At 32.9% G+C, this 22,992-nt stretch overlaps 1 protein-coding gene across 1 annotated transcript in view; it reads left to right on the plus strand.

The window, feature by feature from the left end:
• LOC126734595 (homeobox protein SIX3-like) overlaps window positions 1-22,992 on the plus strand; it is a 217,447-nt gene that overhangs the window by 184,210 nt on the left and 10,245 nt on the right. The window contains exons 2-3 of the mRNA XM_050438287.1: window positions 3,959-4,213; window positions 14,882-15,080. Of these exons, the coding sequence (XP_050294244.1) occupies window positions 3,959-4,213; window positions 14,882-15,080 (454 nt within the window). The remainder of the gene's footprint in view (window positions 1-3,958; window positions 4,214-14,881; window positions 15,081-22,992) is intronic.

Below are 22,992 nucleotides of genomic sequence, written 5' to 3' on the forward strand. Positions count from 1 at the left end.
ATTAATTCACTTCACTGGCGAATAACCAACAAAAGCATTGACGAGAACACCCTTAAAACTCATTAATTAAGTCTTCTAAATATTCAGTGACAGAAAATTTGATGCAAACCATTGATTTAAGATCTGCAGATCTGCCGTCATTGTGGCTCTCAAAAATGTAATGTCTGATCTCTGTCAGACAAGGGTCGTATCATTGGCAAATAATGTAATTTCCCCCGTATATCGAGGTTTGTTAGATCCCCGATGTATAGAAGAAACAGAGCCTACCACAGGGCTCTCCAAGAGAGAGAGTGATTAATATTGCGATTAGTAAAAACATATACATACTGACATATATGTACAATATTGATATGGGAAATATGGGCAACAAATTAAGTAAATCTTTACAAAATATTACTGACGTAGTTGGTTTAAAACAACTTATTTCAGAGCCCACAAGAATAAATAATTATAGCTCATCTAGTATTGATTTAATATTTTATAATCAGGATAACGTCATAGATGTTGACACCGAAGATATACAGATATCTGGTCATAACCTAATCTTTTGTAATGTTCAAACAAAAAAGAAAAATTTAAAACCATTATATAGTTTTAAATTTAGACGTCTTTACCTAATTAATAAATAAATTTTTCAACGCGACCTTGAAAACATTTCCTGGAACATTTTTTATAAATTAAATAACGCCAATGAAAAGGTAAATTTTCTAACTTCAAGTTTATTAAGATTGTTTAACAAACATGCTCCTCTCGTCAGTGTCAATGGCAAAACCAAACCATACTCACCATGGATCACAGATAACATTTGTCTTATGATAAAACTTCGCAATAAAGCACTTCATAGATTCCGAGCCACTAAAAACCCCAATCACTGGGCTTACTATAAAGAACTTCATAAGAGCTGAAATGGAAAGAAATTAAAAAAATAAACATAATAAAAAATAGATCCAACCACATTCACAACACCATTATACTGTTGTCCATTTTTAATTCCTCATATTAGACATCTTGTAAACTTTTGCGTGATATCAGGTACATTATCTGATTTATACAAGCAAGCTAAAGTCACTCCATTATGCAAATGTAATAACCCTAAGGAATTTAGCAACCTTCGATCCATCTCTATCCTTCCTTGCTTAGTCAAGATTTTAAAAAAAGTAATAGAGACTCAGATTGGCCCTTTTGTAACTTCTAACAATATTTTACCCGTTAAACAATCCGGTTTTAGACAGGGGCATAGTTGTGAGACAACTCTTGCTGAGGTCACTGATTCAATATTTGAATCATTAGATTTGAAAAATGCATCTGTTCTTATTATGCTAGACTACTCTAAAGCATTTTACATTTGAACTGTTGTTGGCAGTACTGTAGTATATTGGGTTATCTGACATGGCATTTAGGCTAATTAAATCATATTTAACAGATAGGTTTCAAAGAGTTTGCGTCGGTGACTCTGTTTCAAATAGTGCAAAAATAGCAGCTGGTGTTTCTCAAGGAAGCATTCTGGGCCCTCTCTTATATTTTATTTACACTTGTAACATCTACAAATGTCTTCAATACTGTGATCGCCATATGTATGCTGATGATTCCCAATTAATTTACAGCTTCACTGTTCCTGGGACTGAGAATTTAAAAATAAATAGTGATCTTCAGTATTTATACGAAAAATCGATAAATATGCAGCTTAAACTTAATCCAGCCAAATCCGTAGCAATTGTGTTTGCCAGTGACATTCACCGAACGAATATAGTTAATTATCTACACTTAAAAATAGGAAATGAAAAGATAACAATTAAAGATAGTGCAAAAAAATTTTTTGTGACTCAATTTATGGCCCATGCCTGGATAATGAAACAAAACGTCGAATTCAAGTTGTTCAAAATTCCTGTCTAAGATTTATTTTTTGTATACGAAGACGCAACAGCATTACTTATAAGCTTAAAGATGTAAAATGATTAAATATGGCAAGACGTAGAGAGCTACATTCAGTTTCTTTTTGTTATAAAATTTTAAAAAATCGCACCTCTCATTACCTTTTCAATAAAATTAAACTAAGAACTTCAGCACATCATGTAAACCTAAGACAAAGATATCTTGTTCACATTCCAAGACATCATAGGGAAATTTTTAAATCAACTTTTTCCTATAATGCTGCTAAGCTGATAAATAAGTATAAAATTAGTGATTTAACATTTTCAGTCCGCTCATTTAGAAATTCAATTTGGAAAAAAAAATGTTTAATATGTAACCTATTTAATTATACAATATGTGACGTAGCGCTGCATTTATAGTGTCATGACTTCTTTTCTCTTCTTTACGCCTTCTTTTCTTTCGATCTCTCTTACTGTTCTCTCTCTCTCTTTCTCCATCTTTATTTTGTAAATATATTCTTATATTTAATTATAAAAAATAAATAAATAAACAGTTTACTTCGTGGCTTCAACAACCCCTATGTAATTGTTAGGATGCTGAAAATTAAGCCATTTAATCCCGCACAATTATATTATTATTATTTCTTTTACAGCAATATAAATATTGAATTATTAATTGTATTGGGAATTAATAAACGTTATTATTATTATTATACACGTTGGTGACGACCTCCCGAATAAGAGGAAAACCACTCTGCAGACAATATGCTAATTATGAATATAATAACATCCTAATACATCCTATTCCTAATATCAAAATCGTGTAGCTTTCGCAACAGAATCTCGTGACTGACACAGTCAAATGCTTCTGACAAGTCACGAAACACTGCGGCACAAGTAACACCACCATTAATTTGGTAGTAGAGGTTGTGAAAAAAATTGTACATGTCATCGTTTATAATAGTGTCCTGTTGGAAATCAAACTGAAATATCTATAGAATATTATTGTGAATTAAAAACGATAATTCTAGTTTGAGGAATCATTAAGTACACCAGTTTTGAGGACTGAAACAACCTTAGCTGTCTTTAGGCATTGACACGTTTGTGAATATTTTAGTTGAGATAGCAGACTTTTAATTTTTTATGTGGTATATAAAACTTCCTTCACTTCAGATAAACTGGTAGGATTAAAGAAAAAAGAATTTTGGTACAGAATATTGCAAAAAGAAAAATGGATCAATTGGCAAATCTATATTTTGTTGCAAGGGAAGAGCAACGATTGAAAAAAAGTTGTTTAATTCATTAACAGATATTTTAGGTATTGACAATCTCAGATTATTACAGGCTCTGGTAATATCACTAATGATTTTTCAGCTTTCTTTTGATTTATTGGAGACCCTATCAAAACGGTTTAGGTAGTCGTACCATTTAGCAATTTAAATTAAAATATGTATGAAATACTTAATTATTTGTAAACTTCTATATTGTATGCAGGCAGCGTACAATTCTAAAAGAAATTTTAAGACACCAAAATTTATCAGATCTTGAGTTTTTCCTCTTAATCTTCACCATTGGAAAGAAAGTATCAAAGGGGCGAACCGGCCTACTGTAAAACTAAACTACACAATTGGTATTGCGAAATATGTAACTGTCGCATGGATGCAGAGTCCAGATATCCAGGACGGAAGCACCTTGCATGTGTCAGACTCAGAAGGCATACATAGATGGGTTTAAATAGATAAAGTAATTAAAAAGTATTTACAGAGTTTAATCTAAAAAACACAATGAGTCGTATCATATCAATAGAACAAAATTACCCTACTTTTTCTTCTAAATATCTATAAGAAATCCCTACTTTTAAGCGGTACTAGTTGCAAAGGAATATTGGTCTTTCTTCGTCTATTTTATGGTCTAAGCAAAGAACTTCCGCATTAAATGTATGCTAATCCGCATTATTAAGAGATTAAAGCCTAACACAATATTATATTGACCACCCTAACCTTTTGTGAAATTAATACCAAAGATAAAAATTTAATTTAAAAACTTTTAAAATTCAATTAAACTAATTATCATAATTTATTTTTTAGAATGCAGCAGCAACAACTAGCGGCCCAACTGGCGCATCACGGTGGAGACCGACGTGCGCCCCTGAGTCCTGCGCCCTCTGATAGTGATTCTGATATTTCACTTGGGGCGCATTCACCGATAAGTTCCCCAGGGCCTTTAAGGTTAGGACCCTCTAGTCCTAATCCAATAACCTCATTTAGGTTTGGCCCTCATTCACCGGGACCGATGCCGGCCCAGTTTAGATTTGGAGGTACCCACACATCGCCCAATTACAGGTAAGACCATGTTTATTTATTGATGTTATTTGTATGTGTAAAAACTCTAAAGTAAATATGTGCCCCCATCATGGTTTAACTAAGACAACGTGTCCAGGAATGAATTTCCTTTTTTTTAGTCGGCAATAGTGTAATGTAGTGAGGTGTCCGTTTGATAGTGGATCTCTTAAAATATAATATATAAATGGTTGGCAAAGAAAATTAAAATAAATAACTCAATTAAATATTTTAATTATAATACGAGGGTGGTTACAAAAGTAGCCGGCTTGGCCAAGCGATAGCAGTAGTTGTTTGGGAAATAGGTCATAGAAAGTACACAATCTATAAAGCTATGTTTCATGTTTGGCAGGTCTTCAGTGCTACAATACTATCATTTGAAAGCCTTCAGTCCCACTAATATACAAGCTGAACAAGATTTTGCTTTGAGGGAGTTTGCTTTTGTCTGCTGTTTCATTTATAACAGTAAGTAGTATATTGGGTAGCAGTGAAGAAAATTCAGAAAGCGTTGCTGGATAATCGTCGAATAAAGGAGCTCGATTTAGCAGACATAGTAGGCATTTCAAAAAGTGCGATACATTGCTTAGTATCTGAAAATTTGGACATGAAAAAACTGTGTACAAGATAAGTGCCGCGTTTGCCCACACTCGTACAAAAACAGTGTCGTGAAGGTCTTTATTAGTTTTTGGCGACACAGAAACAAAGCAGAGTTTTTGCGTTATTTCATAACCATGGATGAAACGTTGATTCATCGTTTCATATCCGAGATAAAAGAGCAATTAGCTCAAAAAAAGCTAGCTCCAAAGAATGGCGTCGGTTTTTTGAGATAAGCTAATATAATTTTTACTGACTATTTTGAAAAAGGCAAAACTGCGAGTATTATGCCAACCTATTGCAAGATTTGAGTGCAGAAATCAAGAAAAAATGGTCGAATTTGACCACGAAGAAAGTGCTGTTTTAACAAGACAATGTACCAGCTTACAAATCCGTTATTGCAATGGCTAGACTTAACGAATATTATTTAAATTACTACCTTGTGCACCCTATCTACCAGATTTAGCCCCCTCAGATTATTTTCTGTTCCCAAACTTAAAAAAATGGCTGCATGGTCAAATATTTTCTAACGATAATGCGGTGATGCCAGCTGTTAATGGTTATTTTAAGGAGCACGGCAGGTCTTATTATAAAAAGCGTATCGAACTTATTGATTACCACTGGGAAAAGAACTGACAGAAACAAACATCCTCGTATGGTCGATAATCGGAAACTATTTACTAAGAGGTTCAAAATCTTTAAACCTTTAAAGAAAGTAGAATTCTTAGTAGAGTGATAAAGTAGGAATAGGTAATCGAAGATTCAAGCTACTGTACACATCTATTATAGCACCTCCGAACTATGTTAATAAAGGGGCTGGCCAGACTTTATAATTAGAGTTTAAAGGCGTGATACTGGCTCCTGCATGTACCTGCTTGGTTCTGGCTTATCGTCTTCCAAACTCTCAAACCTAAGCCTGCATACTGCTTTATAGTCATACCATACATGTTCAGAAGTTTCTTCCTTCTCCTGACAGAGGCTGCAAAGATTATTGACTGTGTTTTTCTAAGTTATCAGTTCTTTACTTAGTTTATAAGCAGCCCGTGTAGGGGTTGTTTTCATGGCTCCGGTGATATGTAACCTTGTTGATTTGTTTAAACTTCTATCCTCAGGCAATTGAGCCATATGACAACATGAGTCTTTTGCTATTAATCATTTTTTACAGTTATAAGTTAGCTTTTGCTTGAGAACCATTTATTTCCACACTGTTTCCCGCATCTACCAAGACCAGTTTTTTCTTTCATTGTGGCCTCCAGGCCATTCTTTAAGGTGTATAACTTTTTTCGGGAACGGTATTTGGTTTTGTTTAGTTTTTCGTTTAGTCCTTTTAGAGCACTTTTCTTTTTGAAAAAATTTATTGTGGTTTTAACGGATTGACCGATAAGCCTTCATTCTTGAAACTTTGTCAATTTTAATCAGAACAATATAATGGCGATAGAATAGATCTTTGGGAATAGCTTTAGGTCAATCTCTCCTTTACTTTTCACAAGGTTGAACTGATTATCTTTGTCTTAGGCTAGCCTCAACCCAGTTGCAGACAGTAAATACAATTTCTCTTCGCTTAAATGCATTGAGGACTGACGCAGTTGGAATATTATTAAATGCTCCTTTTATGTATAGGAATATTGCCTGTGCTATTTCTTTGTCATCAAGTGACTTTGATAGGAGTTTATTAGGGTAAACCAGGACAGTTTCTGCATAAAAATCTTGTTGGTACTTAACAAGTAGGTCTTAAGTTGAACTTTTTTCCTTATATCACCAATATTTTCCAGAGTTTTCATTAAGGATGATGTTAATCTGTTAGGTGCTTATGACTGCCGTTTGGCCTAAAGTTCTGCCTATTCTTGGCAGGTACACCTCAAAGGCTTTGTCATGTAGTAAGGATAGATTCCCAGATCAGATCAGATAGTTACCCGTATTGCCAAAAACCAGATGACAAATCATAGATATAACTCTATCAAAATAAGGTTCACTGTTTTTCCATTACCCGTGCAAGCTTCCCACATATTAATTAAAGAGCAAAATAACCAGATAACAATATTTTTGCATGCTTAGTTATATAAGCATAAAACTCTGGTGGGGATAATAATTCCATGAAAATGTATGCGAAGAGGTTGTTAAATTGGCAAACCCCTACACGTATAATATTTTTCTTAGATCTTTTTTGAATTAAGATGCAGAAGATCTGCGTCAAATCACTTTCTAATTTTCTGGAGATCTGTAGCTAATGTAGAAAGCGATGTCTCAATATTGAATGGTACCAAAGAATAGTGGTCCCATCGCTAAAATGAGTTACCCTTTTGATCAAGATATGCTAGGTCAATGATATAAAAAATAAAAAGTATCCTGGATTACATGTTGTACCTGTTTTGCCATTATCATTTGCTTCATATCACCCTGAAACTACCGCTCTATATTTCCATAAGAGCTTACTCCTAGTTAGGAGGACCATCACTTGATATAAATCATGTCAAGGCTATACTCTTGATTATACTCTTTCGATAATTTACTAAAAATTATTTAAAAATGTTATCTCTTTCGACTAAATCTTGGTGCAACAAAATCAACACGCCAAGGCGACAAAGACCCTGAAAACATACAATGATTTTTGATGCTGACTTTACGATGATTTATCAAGAAAAGGATTATTGAACAGGTGAATCGGTCAATCACAGGTTTCAATCAAAACTCGAAATAAAGTTTCAACGCAACTATTTGAGCAGTAAAACCGTTGCCGACGTAGCAAGGAACATTGCTGTATGAAATTTTAATGACGGCTCCAAAAGCCTAATACAGTTGACGACAGTTAGGGGTCTTGCAGTAACTATGCTGCTATGATTACTATGAGGAAACTGATGCACGGCGAGTAAAAGCTGTAGATAGTAGGATGAGTAATGCAGTAAAAAAGAGGAAGGAGAAGCGCAAAATATTGTGGAAGGTAAATTGTACGTACGTGGAATTGCAGAATGATACTAAGAGTACACGTTAAAATATATTATCGACTATCTATATCAAGCTACACACAAAGTATGTAAATGCTATACATATGTAAAATAAAAATGATTAGAATGAAGCTAACTGAATTTTTCCTTCATGTTTTGGTCACTGCCCATTCATAAATATTTTTATTATTTTTTCGCTAAAAGGCAGAAAGAGCACCAATTGATTGAGATTCATGTTAAGAGAATTTATTTGATTTGCAATGTTATACGAAAATGATCGTGTATATAATTCTATAATATGCCTGGTAATTTGAATATCTCTTCTTCGTAAATTAAAGTGATTCAGGTCAGTAAGAAACGCGATTTTTTCATATAGATATGGCGGAGCACGATGTTTTTAAATTTTGGAATTAAAAATACTAAGGAACGTACAGTTTTTGGATTCCGCATATTATTTAATTATGTCAATTCTTTAAGCTTAAAATAAACGCGATGTCGTCGACAAATGCCAAAAATAAGACGAATACAAATATTTTGAAGTTTTTGTAGTAAAGCCTTGTAATTGCAATCCAAGCACCATGCATATACCATATCGCAATAGTGATAGTAACCAGTGTTTCACGCAGTAATTTTTTGTTACTTGCTTTAGCTTTGTCAAGACGTGACATAAAAAAACCATTGGTAGATGGGTTAACTATATCCTTCAAGGAAGACAAGTGCAAGCCACCCTAAATGACTGTAGCAAAAAGATAGCCACAGGGTGGGGTTCTGTTCCCTGTATCTGTTCTATTCTGTTACTACTGTGGAACTTGGATGTAGATGAACACCTTAGAGAAAAAAAAAATTGAAAGAACTCGTCCATTATCTCAAAGAGACATACGTAACTAGGGAAAAAAATTAAAACTCTAAGTCTCAGTCTCAAAATCTTTTTATGTATTAATCAGGTAACATGTTTCGCTAATAAAGCATCATCAGACTTTATAGCTAGATGACCTGCTAAGTATTGACTTCTTAGAGAATTAAACAGTAAAGGCATATACACCCGTATGCTGGTGGTAAATAAACTCATTGAAAGGCAAAATATGACACGTCCAACGAAATGTAAAAAGTAAAAATTGTAGAGGGCTGGTGCAGTCGTGCAAATCTCACCGTTAATTCTAAAAAAAATCTACTCATTGCATTTACAAAAAGAAGAAAGATGGAAGATCTAGTTAATGAAACCCTTTTTTGTAAACATAATTTTTGACAAAACTAACCTAGAATCCGCATAGTGAATAGACAATAAATAGAATCAGAATGGCGCTGATGGCCATCAAACAAGCAGTAGGAAAGACTTGGATATTTTTTAGCTTATACAGGGTGTTTTAGAACTATGGAATCAAACTTCTGGGGGTTGTTCAGTGCAACAAAAGAATCCATTTGAGTATAGAAACCCATGCCTGAAAATGCGCCACTACGGCCCTAAGACGCGTTAAAATTTATAAAAAACATTAATAATTACCTAAATTAGATCTGCTGCATTTATTTTTACCTTTTGTACATGATACCATAACAACAGTTCTTTAAAATCAACGCTTATCAATGTCAGTTCTCATTGCCATGTTTCAAAATTTTATAGCTTACAATTTTTAAACATTTATTGCTAATGGAAAACTTTACCAATCAAGAATTAGCGAATATGCATTTGGCATACGGAGCAACAAACTGCAATGCACGAGCAGCATCGCGGTTGTATCATGAACGTTATCTTGAACGACAGCATCCTGGATACAAAAAGTTTATTGCGGTTCATCGATGGCTCGCTGAGACAGGCATGTTAAGGCCAAGATGCATGAAACTGGTGTTGCTCGAACCGTAAGAACGGTCGAATTTGAAGAAGAGGTGCTTCAGCGAGTTGCTGATGAACGCTTCTGTCTAGCGGGTACTACACGAGCAACAACTCCACAATTATCATATCATCACAACGACCACAATTTTGTCGATGGCTTCTGGATCACATCATTGCACAACCAAATTTTTTACGATATGTTTTGTGGACCGATGAAGCCCCTTTTACAAGAGACGGTATTTTTAATAGTAGAAATAGCCATGTTTGGGACGAAGAAAATCCGTATCCAATTTTTCCAAGAAAACATCAAAATCGTTGGTCTGTCAACGTATGGGCAGGCATTGTTGATGATTATTTAATTGGGCCATATCTTCTACCGGAACGGTTAACAGGACCTATTTATCTGCGTTTCTTGGAGAAAGTTCTCACAGAAATCCTTGAAAATGTTCCACTAAACGTTAGGCAGCAAATGTGGTTTCAGCATGATGGAGCGCCGGCTCACTTTACTGTACAAGTACGCGAGTATTTGGCTCAGCGGTTTGAGCACCATTGGATTGCCAGAGGTGAAGCAGTTTCTTGGCCTCCTAGGTCACCCGATTTAACGTCGCTCGATTTTTTCTTGTGGGGACATGTAAAGTCTTTAGTCTATGAAACTCTAGTAGAATCAGAGCTAGACTTAATTGGACGAATAACAGCAGCATTTGAAATCATTCAAAACGAGGATCAAATTTTTAATGTAGTCCGCCGAAATCATGTGCGGCGTTTAAATCGGTGTATTGAGGTTGGAGAAAAACATTTTGAACAATTGTTGTGATGAGGTAAAAATAAATGAAAAATAAATCAGATCCTATTTAGGTAATTAATATTTTTTCTAAATTTAAACGCGTCTTAAGGCCGTAGTGGCGTAGTGACACATTTCCGAACATGGGTTCTTATACTCAAATGGATTCTACTGTTGCACTGAACAACCCCTAGAAGTTTGATTCCATGATTCTGAAACACTCTGTATAATACAGTGGCTGTACACTACTGTGGTAAGACCCAAATAACGCGAATAAATACTTCCTAACCCAGATGAACTAGGAGAATAAAACGAAATAATCACTAATCCTAAACAATAAGTTAGTGACGTATAATAATGGTTTAAATATGGATAATGGAACAGGAGCAGGAATCTATGGCCTTCACCCGAGAGTCAACGTGTTGTTGTTCTTGTTCATCATTTTTCCACAGTATATCATAGTATCCATACAGAAGTTCATTATTTAGAGATGTGCCTGAGGGAAAACTTGGGAAGAGGCTATGTCAACAAAGATATAATAATCCTTACTATAGTCTACGAGTAAAAAGAATCTTCTATAATAAGGGTGCCTTTTATATAAAATTTTATATTATGCCATCACAGGCAAGTAGTATGCAAAGAGTAGTAGTATTACTAATCTAGTTATTAAAATATTCATTAAAATCGTTAGGATTCATAAATATATCTGATATATTTGCTCCTTTTAGTCCGCAATATTATATTTTATTAAGCTCCTTTCACTTTTCTTTACACGAGTAATTAGAAAATTTATTTTGATATAAAGCTCGTTTTTCAGCATTTATTGCTGTGGTCGTGTAACAGGTGCATAAAGCAGGCTTATCTTAATAGTAGTTTAATTTTTTTTAAGTTAATTAATGTCTTATCTCTCATTTTTTGCAGGAGCTTTATATTTTCAGTAATCCAAAGGTATTTCTTTTCTTTTTTGTATTATTTTATTTAGATTGATGTGGGGCATGTTTGTCAAATGATTCAATTAATCATGCTGAAATAAAGTCAAATTTGTTTCTTTTAAAGACCGAAGAGAAATAAAAGAGTGTTGTTTTAGAGAACAAAAATCGCTGTGAAAGTCGCAAAAATTCCAAAATGATCAGAGAAGTTGGAATTTATGATGCCCATATTTAAAATATTTTATGATTAGTAAAAACCAGATGTATTATTGGTTATGCGTGTAAGATCAGTAATAAATTGCTCAAACTCTTAAAAATTTCATAGATCGACATTAAACGACGTAGGATAGGTGGTCAGGGTAAAGCCCTGTAATTTCTAGTTCTTATAATATGACAAGAAGTAGAATTAGCACTTTTATGTAAATCTATGCAAAAATATAAGGCTCGTGTATGTTCTAAAACCGACTTGTAAGATATGTAATATCTCATTATTATTTACTGAAAAGTAAGTTATGTTTTTAATTATTATTTTTCTAGAAATAAATATATTTTGGGCATGTGCTTCTTTCAATCATATCCCCGCTTTGTTAAAGGAAGTGAAGAAAAATTTTTTTTTTATATAAAAAGTTTACTTAACATATATTATTATTCTAATATTCCAAAACAAAAAAATTCTAGACACCTTGTAAGGCCCTTAATAAAACTACTATTTTGTACAAACCAAATATGGTCCTCTTTGAAAACAATTGCGTTACAAAATCTTGAAAAGTTCACCTCAGTAGGTTTTGACAGTTTTAATACCAAATTCTCGTCAGCAATGAATGACTTTTCGTTTGTTTCTGAAAACTTGTACGTCTATGGTGGTCGTTTGTAAACTACTGCTTTATAACCTCCTTGATAATTGCAATAATCTTAGCCACGTAGTCCCTAAAAAAATTCTTTCTTGTTAAAACCCGAAGTTTAACTGCCACATAATCATTTGGAGTCATTGATTCAAAACTTTACAGTAAGTTTTCTTTTCTTTAATCCCATTATCAGATGAAAAATAATAGTTACAACTATTATAGTAAGCACAATACTCAGCGTCAGATACTGAAGAGGATTATTCGTTACTTTTTTCTTTTTTTTCATTGGATTGGTATCAGGATAAAGTTGCTTGGTCATAACACTTTTTTTTTCTTTGGAGCTGTTTGTTTTTTACTTTGCAATTGCTTCTTTTTTCTTGCGCTCCTTATAGGGTATTATTGTTAACAACTAGGATTTTAATCCTTATCTATTACGATTTCTTCTAATTTTAATTTTAGGAAGAGGCATTATATCTTTACGTGCGGTCAAACCTGAAGGCATAAATGCTTCCACGTAAGGCTGGTCGTGTTCTTAGATCGCGATCGTATTAACAAAAGCTGAAGTGGATGGTTAATTATGACAAAACTTCTGAGAAGCAGCAGCTCAATCCTTTAATTCATTGTCGTCATTATTAAGTATTAACTGCCGCTTATCATCTGTTGGCGGATCTGTGACCTCTGACGGCAGGAAATTAATGTCTGAGAAAGCGTTTAAGTTAAATCGATGAATTCTAGTTACCCAAAAGGCCTTGGCTGCATTTGTAAGATTACTTGCTTTTTCGAATGCTGCACTAAACGGTTCAGCAATATTGTAGACACTCAACGTTTCACCTAGATTGGAAACATCCAAGGAATTCACACCTAGATCAAAATAAGTCTTAAGAGGAAAATACAGTGGACTACAGGTTGAGTTTTATGACTGCTGTGAGGTGGTAGCGATATGATGTACAAAGTACGTATGTATGCGATATAGTGTACTCGATATAATTTAACTTAGCAAAGGTTACAACTTCGCCTACCAGATTAGTGTGCGATATGGGATTGTTAAAAATTAATGAAATTTGATTTTCTTTATTTGGATTTATCTACTTTTTAAAATGTTTTATCCACTTAATTAAGGTAGGCGCTTTAATATGTACTTTACCGGTTAGGCCATATCGTAATCTAATGAACTACTTTAAATACTGGTTAAATACCGGTTTTCTCTTTTTCGTGCGTAGATAAAAATGGAGCTACAAAATATTGTAAAGGGTTTGCCGCACACACAGTAGTAACCTCCTTGCTTATTGCTTTTGCTGTTGTCCTTGCTCTGCGGCCACAATCTTCGCCACTTCCCATTTTTCGTCGGAGCTACATATTTTGGAAGTATATTTGGAATCGTCTGTACCCCAATTTCAACCATATTAAAGATTCGGAGGAGGCTAAGAAGTTAAACTTCTTTATGGCAGCCTCCAAGTTAGCAAAATATTGGGAAAGCTAGTTCTTGTTAAAGCCCATGGTCCTCGTAACACTTATCTTTAGGAGACCACGCAGCGAGAGTCTATTTCCTTTCATAAACTTACATGTAAAATCCTTTCCTACGAGTTCCGACTCAGAGGAAAATTTGTAAGGAATATTGTTGTCCTTAGCATAAAATAAATCTATTTCACCGTAAGCCCAAAAAAGCGCTTGTCAAGAATTATACAGTGGCGTACGATTACTATCTCCTAATTAGAATTGAAAATTGCTCAAAATCTTCCAAGTATCCCCTTCCTCCTCTTTTCTTAAGTCGGTCTTAATGTTGACCATGGGGCAAAACGCCGCAAGCGCCTTTGCCTCCAGATTGCTGCGAGTTTATACCCTATATGAAATCGGGTAAACCAATAATTTTTACGAATCGTGGAAGACAAATTAAAAAATAAAAACAAATCACAAATGTAGCCCAAAATAATCAAACTATTACGTAATCATCCGCTGTTTTATAAACTAGTTATTGCATGCATTATTTATTGACCGAATCTTATTTTCTCTATTCCACAACGTCTTCTTAACGTAAAATACTTTGACACACTAAGCAGCTTTAATACAGAACCTGACATGTCACCTGACAAGTAGGTTACGTTTAGGTTGTTTGTTGTTAGTGGGACACGTTGTGACCCTCCACTGCGACCCAAGGCCTATTGTGGCTCATTCCTAGGTGTTGATACTTCTCCAATCAAGTCCCCCTCTTTAAGAGTCCAATAATTTGACTGGGAGAAGTATTCTTAATGTCTTCCGTCTTAGGTAAGGCATTGTCTAAGATGACCTGCTTGAATCTCTTTAGTGCCGGACATCTGCATATGATATGCTCTGTAGTCTCGTCTTCCTCCATTTTAATTCTATTTATGTGGTGACGCAGTCTGCAGTGGTAGGTTGAGTTCCCTTATGGTATCTGTGACCTCCTTTGTTACGTCTGGTATGAAAGTCTTTGCATAATTGCGTCCTGGTAATCCCTCCCAGTAGTGCTTTGCTTTGTTGACTTAGCAGGTAACTTTAAGATTTTGTTTGGAAAATTCGAAAAAGCCAATTCGTGGCTTTACCCAGAGCGGGGCTTTACCCACACCTACCCTACTTGTTGGGTATTAAACCTTGATACGTCAATATTAAAATCCCCTAAGCAGGGAAACATATTAATAAAACATCTTCATAAATATAACATTGTGAAGCCTAAAATTGTGGAATATATAAAAAGCATCAATACCGAGTTAAATCAAAATCGATGTATTTATTTCAGGCTGGACCGACAGTCACCCACACCCCCAAATTTCCGGCTGGATCGGTCAAACTCGAAGTTGGATTCCGAATCCCCGCCGATGACCGTCGACTCCGGATCGTCGAACTACGCCGATGCGATAAATTTGAGGCTGTCGGCCAACGAGAGCCCGATCGATGTCGACTCAAACAACGACTTTAACGGAAGCTCGGAAGTCAGGGTGAGTGTTTTACGTAGGAAATTGGAGGCATAATCTAGACTGGATTCAATTTAACAGCGGCCTGGAGAGTCGATAACAACGTATAGGATATTAGGTTTTGTGCGGAATCAATTGGCGGATCATGCGTAATTGAAATATCATGATGGTTTTGATCCAAAATCGTTGAAAATTGTTATTGTGAATTTTTATGTAGGTCTTCCTTAGTAGGAGAAGTTCTTTTGTAGGTCTTTTTGTTGATAAGACTATTTTACGTCCAAATTTTTTAAAAATTGTAGTCTGTATCTTTTATTTTTTTTACAAATGCGGTTGTATTTTTAATGTAATACAAAAGTTTGTCTTTTAACCAAGAAAAAAACGACTATAAGCTTATGTTTGTGAAACTAACAACAGAACGAATGAAAATGTCATGTTTATGGATTTTTATTAAACCGGAAAGTCTAGGAATTCAAGAATTGCTCAGAGTAAGAGTAAGCCCCAGTATTTTTTAGCAATAAAGTCATCTCATCTCAGTTTTACTACTGAGTGAGTGAGTGTGACTGAGACAATAGAAGACAATGAAAGAACCCACGAAGCCGGCCTGATAGGTTCTTTTTGTTTCATCATTTAAATTTAACCTATCAGATCTAGGGAGTTGTTCTTGTTGTTTAAAACTCTTAAATCAAGACTGTCGAACAAACTCAACTCCCTAGAAATAGTCCCTGTAAACCGGTTAGTCTTGCCGGACTATTATATTATTTATGTCATAACAAGATGACATTTTTTAATTTCTATTTTAGTTTTATTAATAAAAGATGAGTAAACAAGTAGCTTTATCAGCTTTAGAAATAACAAGATCTTTTTTAAACCAACGAGAACTTTTTTAATATTTAAAGGATGTAACAGGTTATTATGTTCAATAAGCTGTTGCTTAAGAATTTGAATAACCTGATTTTTAACTGTGATTTTATTATTAATATTGGTGACAGAATCTATAATCGGATCTATTTCGGTAGAATAATTTTTTAATTGTTTTTTATCAGTTAAGGTTTTTAAAGAATATTTGAAGCCCTCGCTAGCTAGTGACAATTCATTATTAGAAAAAACGACATTGGATAGGTTTTGAATTCTTTTGTAAAAAATATGTCCTGATCATTTGTTATTAGCAGAATTCTTAATCTGTATTTTTGCAATAACAGTGCTTGAAAGTTTTTATTAAGTTTCTTAAATTTAAGTACCTTATGAAAACTTTTTAATGCAATAACCGAAACCACAAAACAACTACATTTAAATAGATTTAAGCAAGTAACGAAAAACCTGATTTTGGAGATCTGTCCATACTCATTGGACGAATTCTACAATAGTCTTTAACCTAGTCTATCAAAATTTATCGAATACTATACTTTCATACCTGTATAACAAATGTTTCATACATACTTGTGAGCATTTCTGATGCGAACCAAAATTGTATTTTGTTTAATCTTTTTTTTTTATTTGCTATGTTATGTAGGTAAAACTCTGATAGATTAATGTCTCCCTTTGTGCGCTGTATTATTGGCGTTTGACAGTCTATACCTTTTGACGATGCTAAGCTGTTGGATGTATTTGAGCAAATAAAGAATTATTATTATTATTATTATTATTATTATTATATAATTCAAAATCAAAAAAGTCATTAATTTCTTGTGATAATGACACTGGATGAAAAATTCCACATAATTGATCATAAATTACCTTAAGTTTAATATTAATACTATTTAATATGGTTGCAAATTTCAGCCTTCATTAATTCTGTTCAATTTTTTTATTTATTATAGAGACAATGTTTCTAGAAATCTTACATTTGGCGAATGTGAGTGTTACTTTCTCAACCAACCATCTTAATTTACCAAGAAGAACTAACATAAAGAGTTAAAAAGGTACTAGAATTACCAACAAAATATACTGAATTGTAACTTAATAGTTTTAAACCCAGCGAATTAAGAAGTTCGTAATATTTTACAGCAGAAGTTTCAACTTATTTTAGATATATTTTAGAATATATGTATAACTATCTACAATATGTATAGATAAATATAGACTTTTATGAAATGGAAATACTATTGCTGTAAATGCAATTAAGATTTGTTGCCTTATTTAATTTATTTCATTTAATACACTGATAAAATACAATTTACAACAATTAACAAATTAATAATTAACGAAAATAATCAATTATTAATCATGAGATAACACTTAATATCTTAAATATATTTATATCGGAAAAATCTTAGTGTTTTGGTTCTTATCTAAAGGATATGCCATACCCATTTAAGTTATGCATTAATAAATACAATTTTATTTTATTGTATACTGTAATAATAATTGTATGCTGTAAATATGATTTATATAAATGTACCTAAAACTATATTAGGTAGTTGATATATTAAAATAAGTAGCCACTAAAATTATTTTATTATTTTAAAATGTACTTAACTTTTCTACCATGTTTACAAAAATTATTTTGTATAAAATGCAATAATTATAGGAATTTGATAGCTTTAAATAGCGGCAACGAATTCTAACAGTTTCACACAAATTACTTAATTAAATAATTAATTAAATGCTAATTGATTATTGGGGTATATAATGTGTCCAAGAGAAGGATAAGAAAAAAATACGATAATGGTTTAACTAATTCCAATATATTAAAAGTTCTTTTTAATTAAAAGGAAGTAAGAACTTTCCATACTCTTAGAACGTCTCTAATTTATACTTTTTCAATGGTACTTAAGAAACGAATTATTGGTTAAAGGGCTGACAAAATTTCAATGGGATAACTTACTTTATTAGAGTTTGACGTACTCATAACTAAGCTTTTGCTTATAGAAAAATAATTCATTTTAATATTAAGAGTTTAGCTTAACTAGAATAAAAGACAACGTTAAAATAAAAAGAAAGTAGTTTGTATGGCAGCAAGAGCTGTCATTTTATTTGATAATATATTGCTCATTTGCTGTAATAACGCCATTACTCGAAACTCTTGTTTTTTACAGGATGCATTCGAAGTTTTATTATAATGTAATTTTTGAAACCTAATATTAAAACAATTAATTGGCACAATTTGACACGGATGTGAATTAAGGGCTTGAAAATAACTACACAACTTCTGAACTCTAGTTTCTTTAATGATAAAATGGTAGAATTGTGACGTTATTGTTGATATGGAAAAGTTTTATTAGCACAATTTTCTTCTTAAGACAGTATTTGTACTCTGAATGTTGTGAAATATTTTAATATAAACTTTTGAGTACAGTAACAATTTTTTTTTGTTTTCGGAATTTGTCGTCTGCTCTCTGTGTTTTATATGCCTTTCCACTGATTCTGAGCTTCTTATTTATGTTCTTTATCCAAGTGTTCTTATTTCTTTTAGGGTTCATTCTTAAAAGGAATTATAGTCATCGGTAATTAAGTGTTCGAAAGTGATATAGAATAAATAGACTTTCCTGTTAGAAATGTTTTCACTTTAGTGATATTAGCATGGAAATCGCCTGTGTTGTTAGCATCACCATCTTCCTCACAGCTAACATTGGGTTGTACATAAATGAAGTCAAAAAGATGATTATTATCTTCATCAGATGACCTTGAATTTAATGAAATACTTGGTATGGATCCAACAGATGAGCATTTAGACGATTTATTTGTAATCTCTAAGCTTGTAACTGATTGGTTGGTAGTAACTAACACATTGCCTAAAAAATTAACATGTTAGAGTAAAGAACTCGCTGCCAGAAAAAATAATTATGTGCAACATGAATTAAAATATTATTATAAATATGAACATACCACTTGTAACTGAATGATCTTTCCTAGAGGTCGAATCTATATTCACTGCTTCAAAGGAGATAATGAGTTATGTTTTATCTACCATTCTTTTTACTTAGCTCTTCAACCTCATTAGCACCAATTATATTCCTCAGCTATTTAGGTTTGCTCAGCTATTAATGATTCTGTTACTAGAAATGCAATAAAACTGTATTTATTGATTCATAATAATCTTAAGCCTATTTAAGTACATATAGTAAAAATAATTCGAACAAGACCGACATAACTGGAAATAATCCAAAACAAAACTTGGATATTGAATAATGTTTAATGGAAGAGGGCACATACTTCTTGGATTAATAAACTAATAATTTGTAACTACGTCGTAAAACAATATAGTACCTGAATAAACACGATATTTTTCTCATTTAAATGTTTACACACACACAATGTCATACATTAAGATAATATTAACATTATGCATAATAATAACTAGATAAAAATATATATATCTTTGCCAAAATATGATCACAAATATAAATGTGTCGGTATTTTAGAGAACTAGTAGAGGTTATGTACAACACGGTATGTACAACTTAATATTGCAATAAATATATTGGAGGAAATGTGGTTTCCCTCAAACGACACTAACGGCATCTAGCTGCTAATATTTAAAGCTTAGAAATGCCACTCTACCAGTTAAGAATATACACCATTATCATTAACTTTGTGGTTTTAACTGGAAAACTTAATTTTTGAGTTATTACGTTGTTGCAACAAATGAGCGATATCTTTTGGTTTAATGATCTATTTTCCTTGCAACTAAATCAATTTCTAATATTTTTTTCACTTATAATTATTTTGATAAATGATTGCCTCAGCACTAAAATCAGATATTATATTAATAACGTTATAATAGCACCCTGCATACAAACGTTTCTAGTATGCAGCGTGTTCGAGAAATGTACGGCTAAATTTTAGAGGGTCATAAAAACATATGAAAATAGTTGCCATATATTTTTAAGATACAGGATATACCGTTATTCTGTACCCAATTTGCTTAAAATATTTTATAAAATTTTCTACCAATTTTGTTTACTTTAGGCCTAAATATTAAGTTCAGTGGTGTATCAAGAAACATCTTATCAAAAAAAGTGACCAAAAACTTGAGTTTATTTATTATGAGTATATTTATCTGCAATTTTTATATATTTTTGAAGAGCTCCTTCTCTCGACCAAATAACTGGCCACCTTTTCTGATACCTTACATCGAAATCGTTAACTTATGTGCGACATTAATAGAAATCAAATTTTCTTCATTATTTCATCTGTTAACCTAAACAATAATGATATTATTTCAAAAACAGTACTAGATTGATATTTAAAACAAAAGAAAAAAATCAACTCTTGGTAAGCTGAAAAGCCCTGGGTTAAACTAGACCTTAATTATTTCTTATTACTAGAAATACCACTACAAAAAGTCAGGCTGCAGGGCTGATCATGATAAACCTAACTTTTCATAATTTATCACTCTGTATTTTAGTAGGCATTTAAGTAAAAAATCGTAATTTTTAAAGGAAGTGGTAATAGGCTCTGATGATATTAGAATCTCCCTATCAACATTTGTTTACCAAGATAGGTGTCTTTTATCCTCCATTTGTTTGTTCTGAAGTTTCCTCAGCTTCTTACGTTATATCCTGGTTTAGATTTGAGTAGATTCAACTGACTACGGCGGACAAATTTCTACTTTGTGCTAGTGCCAGTTTCTTTGAGCACACAATTACCATTTAAATTATTTGGCGCTATCTTCTTATGCATAGTTTTTGCGAATATCTGCTTGTCAACGGTAGTAGATAAAGATTGCTTGCTTAAATTGTATCATTTTAACATTTAAAAACTCTTTTTCTCCCAACAACAGTAACCGAAAATTCTGAATACGAGTTACTCAAAATAAGTCTTATTGAGAGTTGCAGTATCCAACATTTATAGTATATTTATAAATCTACACAAAATTTAAATGCATTCTATCTCTCTCCACTCTATCCTCTAGTAGTGTAAGCAAGTCATTATGAGCGAGAAAACCTTTTTGACTTCTATGCTTAGGAGCGTCAGACACAGCATTACCTTCAAAGCTCCAGGTTGCATGGTTCTCATGGCTTATTTGAACATAATTTAGTTTCTGCGGTACAGAAATTGTGACCTGATCTAATTTATGACCTAAGTCAATAGCGTCTTATGTTAGAATATGCTTTATGATAGTTCTGTAGATCCACATAGCAAAATATAAAAGTTCCAATATAGTTCTCTGTCGAGTGTTAGACCACAGTCCTCGACTACAGAAGCAAAATTTTAAAAACCTATAATCAGTACTGTGGGTATTTATTTATGAAATGTGCCTTTATACCATAAACAACTTGAGTAAAATATATGGTTAAGTCTAAAATTTTGTTAATTTTCACACAACTAAATGGTACCGAAGTTAACAATAATAAACTCTGCTTTCGTCAAACTCTATTTCTTACTCCAACCAAAGAAGTCATCTCCACTCCCGTAAAGTAAGTTTTTTATATAAAAACCAGTGTGTAACTAATTTTCTAGCTTCCAACGCTTGCAATCTTTTTAGTCATGTAATTGTAGGCCTCTATCTTTCATTTCACAGTTTACTTCTTTTTCCATTATCTGTTTGGTATACTCTTTTTCTTGCGGTAAGTGGGTATTCACTGTAACAATCGCTTTGGCCACCGTTGATCATTTTTCCTTTTGAGATTACCATACCGTTTTAGCCTTTTGCATTCTACAATTTCTAGGATGAAGATGTCTATGCCCATACGCTCTCTGATTTTAGTATTATACTTTATTTTATACCTATTTTTTCCGTAAATTTTTCTGTATATTTTAATTTTTGTCTTCAGAGTGATGTGGTTATTCCAGAGTTTAATATTTAGTTGACGTATTACTGAACTACCTTATCCAATTCTAACTGCTATTTCCTATGTATTCCGAACATCATTGGTAATGCTTACACCGAGATATTTATAGCTGTCGGTATTTACGATTTGTGTGTCCCTTAGTTCTAAATAACTTTCTTTACTTCCACCAGTACATACTTTCTTTTTGATGGGTAAATTAATAAACTCCATTTGGTAAATTCGTCGTCTATTTTCCGTAAAATATAAAGATCATCCTTATACCGGATGGTGCGTCGCCGAGCGGAATATAGGAAAACCCATGTAAATTTTAAGGGGGTCAATTATTGGCTTCCCTATAGATAGATAATTTTTTGAAGAGACAAATCTGGCAAATCATCGTGCAAAGTTTCAATAATTTTTAATAAGCGAATCTTGAATTATTCAATTAAATGTAATTGCAAAATTACCAAAGTTCTGGTTCAGGTTAAAACCAAACGGGCACCAGTAAAATGAATATTGTCACTGACGTAAGGAAAAGTGTCAATAAATAGTGACAGTCGATATATTTTGAAAACAAGTATGAATTATTCAATCGACGAAAAAATAGCCATAATTAAGTGGCATTATGCGGGAAACAATAAAATTAATTAATTAAGTAATGTTAACGTGTTTTACTTTGAATGTATGGTTGTGAGATTGATAAAACGAAAAAAAAAACATCTCTTGTATTCGGCTGTACGTCAGATTTGACAAAACCTTATAACAAATTGTTTGCTGGTGGCAGGTGTCTTGTTTTACCTGAACCGAAAATTTGGTAATTTTGCAATTACATTTAATTGAATAATTCAAGATTCGCTTATTAAAAATTATTGAAACTTTGCACGATGATTTGCCAGATTTGTCTCTTCAAAAAATTATCTATCTATAGGGAAGTCAATAATTGACCCCCTTAAAATTTACATGGGTTTTCCTATGTTCCGCTCGGCGACGCACTATCCGGTATAATCTGCAATTATTACTTGCTAAATTGTCAGGCTGTTAAATATCTTCATGTTCTTTATGTACATTTTTCTATATGACTTACGGTATAGCGAACGAAATAAATTCCGAGTTGCCCAAAAATAGCAAGGGGAGAAACACAAATTAGTTTTTAAGCTCTCCTTATTACCCACCTAACTTTTTTGGTACCTGATTGATTCTACTACAAATACACGTTTAAAATT

Source organism: Anthonomus grandis, chromosome 3, assembly GCF_022605725.1.
Source record: "Anthonomus grandis grandis chromosome 3, icAntGran1.3, whole genome shotgun sequence".
Classification (NCBI taxonomy): Eukaryota; Metazoa; Arthropoda; class Insecta; order Coleoptera; family Curculionidae; genus Anthonomus; species Anthonomus grandis.